This window comes from Balaenoptera borealis (genome assembly GCF_965194805.1).
Source record: "Balaenoptera borealis genome assembly, chromosome: 5".
Taxonomy (NCBI): Eukaryota; Metazoa; Chordata; class Mammalia; order Artiodactyla; family Balaenopteridae; genus Balaenoptera; species Balaenoptera borealis.
In genome coordinates, this window is record NC_138862.1 from 136,754,327 (window position 1) to 136,766,949 (window position 12,623).

The following is a 12,623-nucleotide window of genomic DNA, read 5'->3' on the forward strand; positions in this document are numbered from 1 at the left end:
CCCCCGCACCCCTGCTCCCCACATCAGGCCTCCTCGGAACGGCTGCAGGCTCAAAGGCTAAGCAACGGTGCCCGTGGGGCGCTCCACCCCAGCTCCAGGCGGGGGACTGGCCACAGGCTGCAGTGCCAAAGGGCACAAGGGTGTGGCGGGTCCCAGTGCCCCGCACTCTGCACCAAGAGCTGCTTCCTCATCTGTCCTCCTCTGGCACAGAGACCCCCCTGTCTGGCAGGGCCCCTCGGAGCGACGCCAACCCTGTGTCCTTCTAGGGCCAACTTGAGAGCATTCAGAAATCAGTCCCCTATCTTCAAACATCCCAGATGCTGCGTGGACAAGAGACTGGTCTATAAAGTCCATGTTTCAACAGTTGCAGAAATGCCTTTAAAATACACACCAGCAAACCTCAGAAAGAAATCAGCTCTCCCCTTCCCAAATCCCAGCGGAACACAGCTTGAGGAATTCCTCTGCCCACAGCAATCTGGTGGCCTTGCGGGTCAACGTTTCTCAAAGACCGCCTTCTACACTTAATGGGCCAGGGTTCTAACCTCCCTGTGCCTCAGTTTCCTCATCTGTAAAATGGGAGCAATCACAGTACTCAGACTTATTGTGAAGGTTAAGAGCGCAGGTGCATATAAATTTCTTCTGGCATATAAATTTCCATGGCCCCCTGTCAGAGGGGGCCATAGAGTCTAGCTCCAGTAACGATGATGCTCTAATTATTATGGGGGCCGCAAACTATGCGTTTGCCTCACTTATGTCACTTAGCGCTTTCAAATTAATGAAAGAAGAATCTTTTCTACCCGGCTCACACAATGTGTTTTTTCTACAGAAAGGGAAAAGTGGGGCCCATCCCCCAACTGGGGGTGGCATAGGAGGGGCACCAAAGGACGAAAGGGGTCCTCACAGGGTGTATGGAGGTCCAACTGCCGCTCAGAGGAAAGCGACATCCAGCAGCAGCCACCCTCAGAGGAGCGAGCGGGTAAAACAATCACTGTCCAAACAAGAAAAGCACCACTGCCAATCCCAACACTTACGTCCAGAACCGTCCATTGTTCCACTACAATAGCATCGTAGCCCTGCATGGTTTTGCTATCTTCTGTGGAAACAGCTTCAAAGATGAATACTCCATCTGTCAAGCCGCGTAAGGAATCTGTGGAAAAAGAAAAGGCGGGGCGGGGTGGAGGGAGGTTGCTGTAAACCGTCTGTGGCAGAAGCCTTACAAGCAGCAAAAATTTTCACTGCATTCATTAATAATCCCAATCAGAACATCTTTTCAGCATGTTAATTAAAGAAGGCATACACAACCATAGAGTCTAGCCCCATCAGAATGAATGAGACTAATTTACCTCGCAGTTTTGAATAATATCCTTGATTTTATGAGCCCAAATTTCATTGTTAGCAATCACCATTTGATTTCACGCGTTTACCTTCCTTTTCATGCTCCAACGTCAGGATGCACTGGGGAGAACTTATTCGGGGGAAATGCAGTCATTTAGAGACAGTTTTTAGAAGAAAACTATATTGAGGTGAGAGAAATTATTTTGAAGTGGGGATAGATGCAACGCAGCAGCTCTGGGCTTGCAGACGCAGTCCAGATGCGCTGATTCCTCGACATTTGTGTGACGTGGGTGCAGTACATGGGACACTTCACGCAGCTCTTGTCAGGAGGTGAAATTTGGGGGAAGGGGGAATTTTTCAAAATGATTTACCATTGAAAATGTTTCCCTGGGCACTGCTATAGTTAATGGTAAAGTTCTGAGTTCCGTATAATTCAACAAACCTACATCAAACATAGCATGATTCAGAACTGTCTCAGGCCGTGAGGATGTCAAGAAAAACACAACAGGCTCCTTGCCCCTGAAGAAGACTTTCAATGAGGCACTTTCTAAGTTAATGGGTCCTAAATACCCTAGATTCACTTAGATGAGGGACTGTGGAACAGAGGAATGGACTCAGAAGCAGGTGGTTTGGGCCCATGCTCTATCGGAAAAGGGATCTGACCCTTTGAGGGGTTTGGTTTCTTGTCTGTGAAAGGGGGTTGTAGACAGAGAATTCCTCCTGGTCAGTATCCTACAAATCACTGCTCAGTCGCACTGTTCTGGACTGAACTCTGTCCCCACCCACCACCCCCGATTCATGTGTTGAAGCTCTATCCTCCAAAGTGAGTACATTTGGAAACACATCCTTTCCGGGGGTAATTAAGGTTCAATGAGGTCATAAGGGTGGGCCCTAGTCCAACAGGACTGATGTCCTTACAAGAAGAGGAAGAGACACCAGAGCACCACCCACCCCAACCCCCTAACCTTGCACAGAGGAAAGCCCATAGGAGGACACAGAGAAGGTGGCCATCTGCAAGTCAGGAAAGGAGGCCTCACCAGAAACCGAATTTGCCAACTCCCTGATCATGGACGTCCAGCCTCCTGATCTATGAGAAAATAAATGTCTATTGTTCAAGCCAACCAGTCTGTGGTGTTTTGTTATGGCAACAGACATAAAAATATGTTTAGTGATGTAAAGGACAATTCACACAATAATGTGATCTTTTCTTCATCAGTAAGGGAAGGGAGACAAACACAGAAAGCCCCCTGAGTCACACTGGAGTTCAGGAACTGCCAGCACTTTCCAGAAGTCACAAAAAGACAGACAGATGGAAACATATAGCAACCTTCAGCTTCTGTCTTCCAACAGACCTCACAAGCACAGTCAAAAAGCCCTCAGAATGAGAAAATTATTTGCAACAACAAAAATAAGTAATAAATAAATGGCTACGCTTAACACCCTTTATTGTATGTAAAAAGTTTCCAGGACTTCCCTGGTGGCGCAGTGGTTAAGAATCCGCCTGCCAATGCAGGGGACACGGGTTTGAGCCCTGGTCTGGGAAGATCCCACATGCCGCGGAGCAACTAAGCCTGTGTGCCACAACTGCTGAGCCTGTGCTCTAGAGCCCAAGAGCCACAACTACTGAGCCCACGTGCCACAACTACTGAAGCCCGCGTGCCTAGAGCCCGTGCTCCACAGCAAGAGAAGCCACCGCAATGAGAAGTCCGCGCACCACAACGAAGAGTAGCCCCCGCTCACCGCAACTAGAGAAAGCCCATGCACAGCAACGAAGACCCAACATAGCCATAAATTAATTAATTAATTAACTAATTAATTAATTAATTTTAAAAAAAAGCTTCCAGGGCTGAAGGGAATTTTAGCTGCACAACCTTTCCAGAGAACAACTTAACAACATCTCAAAAGACTGAAACACAAAAGTCCATCCTCTTTGACTCAGAAACCCTACTGTTTTCAGTCCATTCTGAGCACCCATTATGTGCCAGGTACTCTCGTGATCACTGGTGACAAATGAAGACCCCGCCCCCATGGAGCTTCCCCTGCCCTGCAGGGGGAGAAAACATAATGTCCCAGGGGATAAATGCTATGAGAATATAAAGTGGGCTGGGGTGGGGGTGGGCGGGGTGTTGCATGGAGGTAGAGGCAATGGCACGGCTGTTTCTGAAAGAAGTGCTCAGGGTAGGTCCCCCCACTTTGAGTAGAGATATGAACTAACTGCAAGCCAGGCATATGGATCTGCGGGGTTTGAGAGTTCAAGGTAGAGGACACAGCTTGAATAGAAATGCAGAGTGAATGAGGGGCCACCAAGGACCAGACAAGCAGCAGAATCATGAGAAGAAATTCAAGACTAAGACAATGGTGGGGAGATAAGCCAACCAGGGGCTTATCCACGTGACTCGCTTGGCCAGTGGGATCTTAGTGGGGGTGACACAAGCAGGGGCTTGCGAAGCACTGGCGTGGTTGAACTTGATCTCACATCTGTGCCACCACTTCGAGAGCACATGCCCCAGCTAGCCTGTTGGAACAGAGCTGCCCCAGTGGAGCTTAGCCTAGATCAGCTGATCCACAGACCTGAGAGTGGGCCCAGCTGCCTCAAAGAAGCTGCTCCAGGCAACCTACAAATATGAGAGAATAAATTATTACTGTTTTAAGCCAGTGAGCTCTGGAGTGGTTTGTTACACAGCACCATCCTGGCAATATCTGACTGTTACAATGCCCAATTGAAACTTAAGAAATCTGAGACCAGTGTACTTCACTTAGCCTGGGGAATATTCCTGATTGTTCCAGAATGATAGAGGGGCCTGACCAACTCAACAAACCACAGCTCTGAGTGGAATTCCTGGAGTACAGCAGCCTCATCCTAATATTCTTCCTACTGGACAAGACAATACTCCATTTCAAATAAGATCCCTGTGGGTTAATCAATACTATGCTCCATTTTTGTATTTGTTTCCTATACCGAGAGTCTGTTACCAATCAGCCTTAGCAAAAGTGCTAAGCTTGCCTCTCTCATCCGCTCTGCTAAAAAGTTCCCCCCAAGTGTTTGTTCAATGTCCTCCTAAAAGACATTTTACTAAGGTGACCAAGGAAGGACAGAACTGCTCTTTGGCTGAACCACATTTAAATATTTTGGGCTCCAGGACAAGCACGGACCATAGTCCAGCTCACTTAGCAAGTTCTGGGTAACACAGGTCCAGCTGGAGCCCCTGCCACAGTAGGGATGCCCTACGGAAACCCTTTGAATAAAGCTTTCCCAAGTCCTGACCTGGTGATGCTTGGGACACAGAAGATACTCACTGATCCTTCAGTAGCATATGATCCCAGCACACATTTCTTCAAGGCTTCTACAAAAATATGTTATACCCAATTTCCAAAGTCTCTACCTACACATCTCCTTACTGGAAAGCCTCCAAGCCCTTTAAATGCGCCTACCGCATGCTCTAAGTATTAGAGTACTCAGCATGATATAGACAGAGTTGAGGTCCACCTGGGGAAGGAGACGGCGCAGCCCATCCAGAATTTCTTTCCTACCCCCTGCCTGGCATCCCCTCCTTCGCTCCAAGTCACAAGCCTGGGAGGAGGGCTGTGTGGCCCAGGCTTGGGGCCGTGAAGCAGGAACAAACCAGGTCCTTATTTACCACCTTCCTCATTCAGTCCTGCCTGCAGCGTCTCAGCCCGCTGCTCTGCTCTTCTGAATCCAGAGTGCTGATTCACCCACTTAACTACACAGCAAGTTCAGAATGGCTGTCAAAATGTGGTCATCTGTAACAGCAAAAAAAGTCAATGAACCACAGACAGCAGACAGCTGGGCTTTTAAAGAGCCCCTTGTTTTGACGGCCTCATCCACCACCCGTCTCTTCATCACCTTCCTGGCTCAACCTCGCTGTAGTGTGCTCCGAGCTGGTATACATAGGTCTCTCTCAGAGTGCAGCTCTCCATGCAAAAAGGTTAAATCGTCCTCCATCTATGGAAAACATTCCATTATCACTGCATTTTTTTATTAAAGTAAAGATGCTTCCCTACTGTGCACAGAAAGCTATTTGCCCTGGCATTGTATAAACATTTGATGCTGGTCTTTTGGCAAAAGGCCACCTTAACTTTCCAAGCTTATGCTTTACAAGAAGGATGTGAGAAAAGAAGATTTGCCCTATTATCCCAAGAGGTAAATTCTATGAGAAAACTGCTCTTCCCTTGCAGCCTCCGGGACACGAAGACTCCACCTAGCAAGCTACCCTTCAGGCTCACCCTAGGTGCTGGTCCTCTCCCAAGTCCAGCGTGAAATGCACACGCCATAGCAAGGGGTCGATGCATGTGGTCTACTAGAAAATGTTACTGTTTTCCTTTTAACAAGCTAGGATGGTTTAAATGCCCACACTGGGGTGACTGGCATAACAGATGTCCTTGGCCCCTTGAAACCCCTTTTCCCCACCAGCATGGCACTCACGGCACCACCTTGGTTCCAGGAGTGGCCTGTACCAACTGCATAGCCATAATCGCCCGTGTAACAGGGACGCGCAGCTGCACTCAATCAATCGGACAATGGTGTGTGCAGCTCCCCCATCACCCCACAGCTAATCTGCTGACATTATCAAGAGTGGAGCAGGCCTGCTGCTTCTCTTGCTTCTGCAGCCCTCACTTCTGCTCTTGGCCTGCCTGCCTTCCTGCAGTCCCTGTTTGAAGCGGTGAATAAGTTACAGTTAGGGGCAACCTGCAACTTCAGTGTCATTTATCTGACCAGATGACCAGATGGGGAGGAAACGCCCTGATTCGGTGCTTGCCGGCTATGAGGCCCTCTGCCAGGCACGTTCATGGCTTCTCATTGAACCCCTCCCTCCGCCGCAAGTTCTGCAAGGTTATCATTCCCTCTAAGTGGTGAGAAGATGGAAGGAAGCTGTAGGCGTGAAACCATGTGTCCACATTCAAGTGCATACAAGGGCCTATCTCAGTCTGAAATGTAGTTGTGTGACTCCAAAGCCTATGCTCTTTCAACAGGTGACAGATATTTTATTTTGCTACCACGAGCATGTGCCAGGGGCCGTGCTCCAGCCGGGGGATAAGCGGCCTAGGCGCCCAGCCTCACGGAGCAGGCGTGCTCTGACCACTAGGCTGCTCTCCCTGCCCTCGTGTTTTGGGTGCATCTCAGTGGGGTTGCAGTGAGATGGCCTTACGGCTTCTGTTTGGGGCCAAATCCGTGCAGAGGCCATGCCTTCCTGCATGGGGCAAAGAAAGAACAAAAATATGTGTGCAAATGGATAAGCTGTATGTATCAACACAAGGGACAGCATACAGCAGTGAGAAAAAATGACCTGCAGTGACGTGTAAAAATGTGGATGAATCTTAAATATTTTGCAAATACGAGGTAATCTGGTTTATGCCAGGCATCAAAAATGCGGTCCAAATACCAAATGTTATTTGGATTGATGTGAAGCTGGGGCATCAGACAGAGTCTTAAGGAAAAGCTAATCTTTAAAGAGGTAGGAAAGGAGGGACTTCTAGGTACAATGTGTCTCCTGATGTGACACAGCTCGTCAAACACAATAGCATCTGGAATGTATCCTAGACCGAAGGGCTTAATTTATCGAGGCCTTAGAACTAAATTCCAGTTTATAGGAAACAGAGGCTGGAGAAATAAGATAACATTAGGAGGCCCTGGCCGGACAAATCCAGAATGCAGGGCATTCTAAGAGGCTAGGTTTATTTCAAGCAGTCAGGGTCATGAAGAACGACTCTTCCAGGTAAAGGAGCAGTAAGGACGTGGTCACCGTATGCAGTGCCTGTTGCTGGACTGGATTCTGGTTTGCACTACTTGCTGCAAAGGACATTTCGGAAACAATGGAAGACCTGTGAACATGGGCTGAATAGAGATGATGCTGCCAGAGGCGGAAAGACTGCCCGGCTAGGAGAGGGTGAGGGTGGGGCGAGGGGAGGGTGAGGGCCAGGGGGCAGGGAGAGGGAGGGGGAGGGCTAGGACAGAGCCAAGGGCAAGGCCAAGGGCAGAGCAAGGTGGGGAAAGGAGGGGAGGGCAAAGGGTAGACCAAGAGGGATGCAGAGCAAGGACGGGGCCAGGGGGACAAGTGGGGTGAGAGCAGGGCAAGGACAGCTGGTGGTGGCCAGTGATGGCAGCAGGGACCCTGCCGGCCTGGAAGCCCTTGGTGGGAAAACAAGCTTCAGAAGGTGGGCAGCCAGCTCTGCCTCGCCCTTACCCCAGACTCCTGGCACCCACCCGAGTGCTCAGCAGCAGCCAGCTCAGCAGAGGGTCTCCCTGCCCGGCCTTTCCCACCCTTGGGAAGCGTAGGTTCTGGCCTTTGTCTCACTGGCTGCAGTGTTTCCGTGCGTCCATCCGTCCTGCTGTCTGAGCATCCCCTGGGCTCGTCCACGCTGCTGGCTGCCACCAGGTCCTGCTACTTCCCTAAGGGTGACTTTCAGCTCTCCCCTCCCCAGGGGCCCAGCCGGGGGCCTCAACCTCTTGCCAGGAGGCCACCTCTTTTCTCTCCTCGAGTCCCTTTTCCCCACGCACACCCTTCTTTCTTCCACCCGCTTTCTTGCTACTTAGCAGCTGGGCACCGTGGCAATGACTTCAGTGCTCTGTGTCTCGGTCTCCACAGACGTAACGACAGAACCCACCTCACTCAGCCTTGGGGATCAGATGAGTTGCTGTGTGAGCTGCTTGGCCGAGGACCAGCGCACAGGAGCCGCTAGGGGCGTGCTACCATCACTCTGCTGCCCTTTCACCTATGCCTGAAGTTTACCAGACCCCAAGGCCACAGCCTGCCCAGCCCAGGACACCTGGGCATTCTCAGGAAAGAAGCCCAGGAGGCCACAAGCAGAAGCCCACCTCGAGGATGGTACAAGCCTTTCCATGTCCTGGGAGGTAAAGACTCGGAAACATAAGACGGAGTCTTAACTGGATTCTTCGGGCTAAACATCACCTTGTTTATGCGACAAAGTTCTCATGCATTTTATGACCCTGTGGAAAATATTCAGAAGCACAAATGTCTAGTTAAGAAGACTGATGCTTTTCCAGATGTCAAACAGTTTAAAGATGTGCTCCTAGCTCTGCCAGGTTTATTTGGAAGGACACTAATTATCCTACTAGAAATAGGTTCTTTTTATACTGATGATTAGCTTGCTTTTTTTTTTTCTTTTTTTAAATTCTGGGAAAAGAACATATGCATGTTTCCTCCCTGGCCAACGGAAAGCCTGGGCTTTCCTAGAGCAGAAACGCGCTAACCCAGTAAGCCCTTCTCCCAGGTCACATTCTCCCTCCTATCAGAAACGTCAGGGTGAAACCGCGTTTGAATTTTGAGTGGGTTTAGATGCATTTTGTTCTGAGAATTTTGCAGCCGTCACCAGGAGGGATGTGCAGCTACGGTAGAGCCCGACGTGTGGGCAGCCCTGCTGCGGGGACGTCACAGGCTCAGCGCAGGCTGCTCGGCTGCACTTGCCAGGGAAAATTTCATGTTCTGTCTTCAAGGCAGGAAGGCTGGATTTCATGCAGCTTAAAGCCAAGGGAGGCTATAACAGCATTTCCAACACTCTAGTCAAATCTGAAGCAAGACTGTATACATTATCTGTGTTTTTGGACTCAAGGTTGGAGAACGGGGTTGGGGGAGGAGTGGAGGTGGTAACGGAGCCTTGGTGGCCAAAGGCAGAATGGCTAGACAGACAACGAATGGCAGCGTGAACTTTCAAGTTCAAGGTGTCCTCCCTTGGGGCTCAGCTTGCCTCTGACACGCGCAGGCAAGAGAGAAAGCTTCCCCTTTGAAACCCCAGTTCTCCCAAGGTGGGGACGTGACCCGTGGCTGGCTCGGCGGCTGCCATGTCCAGCACCTCCCCACCTGTCTTTAAGATGTTAGTGCAACTAACATCAGTTTCCCAGGGAGATATGCAGTCACAGGGAACCCCTCTGGGCCCAAGAGGAGATAAAAGGAGCTGCTGTTGCCACACCCAAAGATGGGCTACGGGGTGTCCCTGCAGGAAGCAGGGGGCGAAGGGTTCCTCCCTGGCCCCCCCCCTAATGCTAATGACGAGGGCTGTAAACATCTGCCCCTAGCACACACCCTGGTGCTGGATGGTGCATCTTCAATAGTCCGGGACGACCCCTGGCTTCCAGGAACTCTGCAGGCACCCAGGGAAGGCCTCCTGGAGCAGGGGGAGTTTACTGACCTTGACGCCAGGGAATGGAACTGACTCTTCCTTAGTTGTATTAATGAAAATATACTCTAGAACTGCACTGTCCAACACACTAGCTATGAGCCGCATGTGGCTATTGATATTTAAATTAATGAAAATTAAATAAAATAAAAATTAAGCTCCTCAGTCGTACTTACCACATCTCCAGTGGTCAGTGGCCACCGATGGCTGGTGGCTACCATACTAGACGGCACACATACAGAACAGCCCCATCGACACAGCGAGTTCTACCAGACCGCCCGTCACCTTTCTTATGTCCTTCACCCATCCACAAATAGTCGTGACCCACGATACCGTACAATGCCTGCTGCTACTATATGAACATATTAACATTAGATATCGCTACTAAGATAGGGACAAGGGACTTGTACTGTACAATGTTCTAAGGTTTTGGATGATTTCATGTATGTACATTCAGAATGAAGACTGATGTCTCTTCCAAGGATGTTTGCTAGCATGTCAAGGGTCACAAGTCATATAGCATCCAAACTCTGTTCCTGACTCTGCTAATTTTTAGAGAGAAAACTGCTCAACGACCAAGACACAGGGCTGTCAGTGCCCCCTGCCACGTTTTGCTGGGATCATTGGATTTGGTGTTACTTTACGGTTCACTTACTTCGGGATCTTGCTGACTGGCAGCCCTCAGCGTCCACACATGCTGGCAGGTTGGCCCTACTCCCCACATTGTCTCCCGGTTTCGACGCCCCTAGCAGCCCAACTTGCCTTTGTGTTAACTTGAAAACCCTTTCTTTCCCTGTGACACGTGTCCCCACTTCGGGCAAACTTTCTGCCTTAGAAAAGCTGACACTAATAGTGCTACCCATGCAGCAACCCCCCAGAGAGAACCCATTACTGACAGGGTCACTGGGTGCCGAGAGACCCAGGAGCAGTGTGTATCCCCAGGGAGCTTACAGAAACCCATTCACTTCTCTGCAGTTAATTCCAAGGTGCTGCTATTGTTACTTCAAACTGTAATGGTGTCTACAAACAATTTGCACTTTTGGAGTGGCATGATCCTAGGGGGTAATTAACAAACCCTGGGGAAAATCTTTTTAAAAGTTTTTAAAAGCAACGTAGATCGAGGCCACCATCAATGAAACAGAATTGCTCCCCCTTCTCTGTCATGTTAGAATAGACCTGGCTGAGTCCTGCAGGGGTTGGGAGAACATGGGTGGTGAGCTTTACGGAAGATTCCTCCAGATGTGTTACTCAGAAATCACACGCAGCATGTTGATCCGCCGCAGAGCTTTCTGAACAGGGCAGGCTCTGAAGACGGGCTGAGAGGACGAGAGTAGGCAGCAGGGTTCAGAAGGGCCCCCCGAGGGGTGGGCTGTGCCTTCCCTACCGTTGACCAAGCCGAGGGAGAAGACCGAGTTGACCAGGACGCTGCCCTTCCGGAAGTGGTCGCTCATGTGCTCCAGCCAGTTGGCATCCAAACTGCTCACCGTCTGGCCGTTCCTGGAGACCCGGAGGGGAATGGTGACAGGATAGTATTGCCGGCACTTCTGATGGCTCTTCGGTTTGTTGAACAGGGCGAAAATCTCCATTTCTGTTGGGATTTGTAAAGAGAGTAGGGAGAGAAGAGGTCAAACGGTGACATACTGCCTCACTGGGCCTGACGGGATCTCTCAGGAGCCTGAAGAAACGCTATCAAAGGCCAAAGTTCTGTTAGGTGGCCCTGCTACCTAATAATAAAACCTGAATCCAGGGACTTCCCTGGTGGTCCAGTGGTTAAGACTCCGCGCTTCCACTGCAGGGGGCGCGGGTTTGACCCCTGGCCGGGGAACTAAGATCCCACGTGACACGTGGTGCGGCCAAAAAAATTTTCTTTTAATTTAAAAAAAAAAAAAAAAAACCAATTCTAAGCAGTAAGTTAGGGTGCCTTACAAGTGACATGGACCTCAAAGGTTGAGTCCTAAGGTGACTGCCAACAAAAAAGGTGGCACTTGCCATCTGCCTCTACAAGGATGAGGTCACTAGCCACTGCAGCCACCGACCTCAACGCACCCTGAGAGGCGTTCAGGGTGGAGATCAGGAAGGAGGTCCTCTGTGCTCTGAGAAAAACTGGCAGATCAAGCCCTTAGATAGTCAGATATTTTCAGGAGAAGACATTATGAGCCCAATTCTTGCATCTCCTTGTATCTAGAGAAGCACTGAAATCATTAACAGTGACACCTGTTCCTCGTGACTAGCAGCCAGCCTCTGCCAACATGTGTGCTCCGGTGCACGTCCCCCCTTCACTAACATCATGTGTAACACTGCCCTTCTCCCCACCTGTCTGGAGCAGTTTCCAGAGCTATCTGAGACGCTGTCTCCCAGGCTAGAGTCCTCATTTTGCCCCAAATAAAACTAACTAGCAACTCTCACGTTGTGCATTTTTTAGTCGACAGGACTTAGGTTTTGAATCTGGCATATGATGAATAACTGGGATTCATTTGTACGGTTAGGTGTTTGAGAGAAGGACATAGTAGACAGTTCTAGAAATTCATACAAAGGTGTGTTTTAGAAGAAAAAGCAGACATATTTTGGGGCGAGAGCTGGTCTTAAAAAAAAAAGTAAATGCACAGAGGCACATCAAGACAAAAATACTGCTGTAATTCCTGGAAGCTTGTTCATCCCTGAACTGACTATTTATAAACTGCAGTGGTGTTTCCTGGGGCCAGACTCATAACACTTAATCAAGTACATCAAAAGTACATCATTGATATGTAAAAATAAATATGTTCCAGTAAGTGCAGGTTCCTGCCTGGAGTGGTAGGTCGCTCAAATAGCCAAGCAGGCCCTGAGAGTGAGGCGCTGCTTCCCGTGCCTTCATTTATAGCTCAGTTCTTTAAAAATCAATACTCACTACACCCGGCAGCTGACCCTCGCCCTCCTGCCACACACGCTACTGGCCGGGAGTGAGCAGTGTCAGCTTCCGGAAGCAAATACCTGGAATTTCAATCGAAGTCTGGAGGTCTATTTTGGTGTTACTCATTTAGTCAAGCAATCAGAGTTCACCCAGCTTAAAAAGCTTTGCTTACACGGGCTAGTCAGGAATATGCTTTGGTTTCCAAAAATATCTAATTGGATAATAAGAAAATCCCCACCCTTCT

The 12,623-nt window shown here is 49.5% G+C and overlaps 1 protein-coding gene across 2 annotated transcripts in view; it reads right to left on the bottom strand.

The window, feature by feature from the left end:
* RFTN1 (raftlin, lipid raft linker 1) overlaps positions 1-12,623 on the bottom strand; it is a 205,793-nt gene that overhangs the window by 43,576 nt on the left and 149,594 nt on the right. For both annotated transcript variants that reach the window (XM_082392724.1, XM_082392723.1), the window contains exons 6-7: positions 10,874-11,077; positions 1,032-1,147 (exon numbers count right to left, since the gene is read on the bottom strand). In XM_082392724.1, the coding sequence (XP_082248850.1) occupies positions 1,032-1,147; positions 10,874-11,077 (320 nt within the window). The remainder of the gene's footprint in view (positions 1-1,031; positions 1,148-10,873; positions 11,078-12,623) is intronic.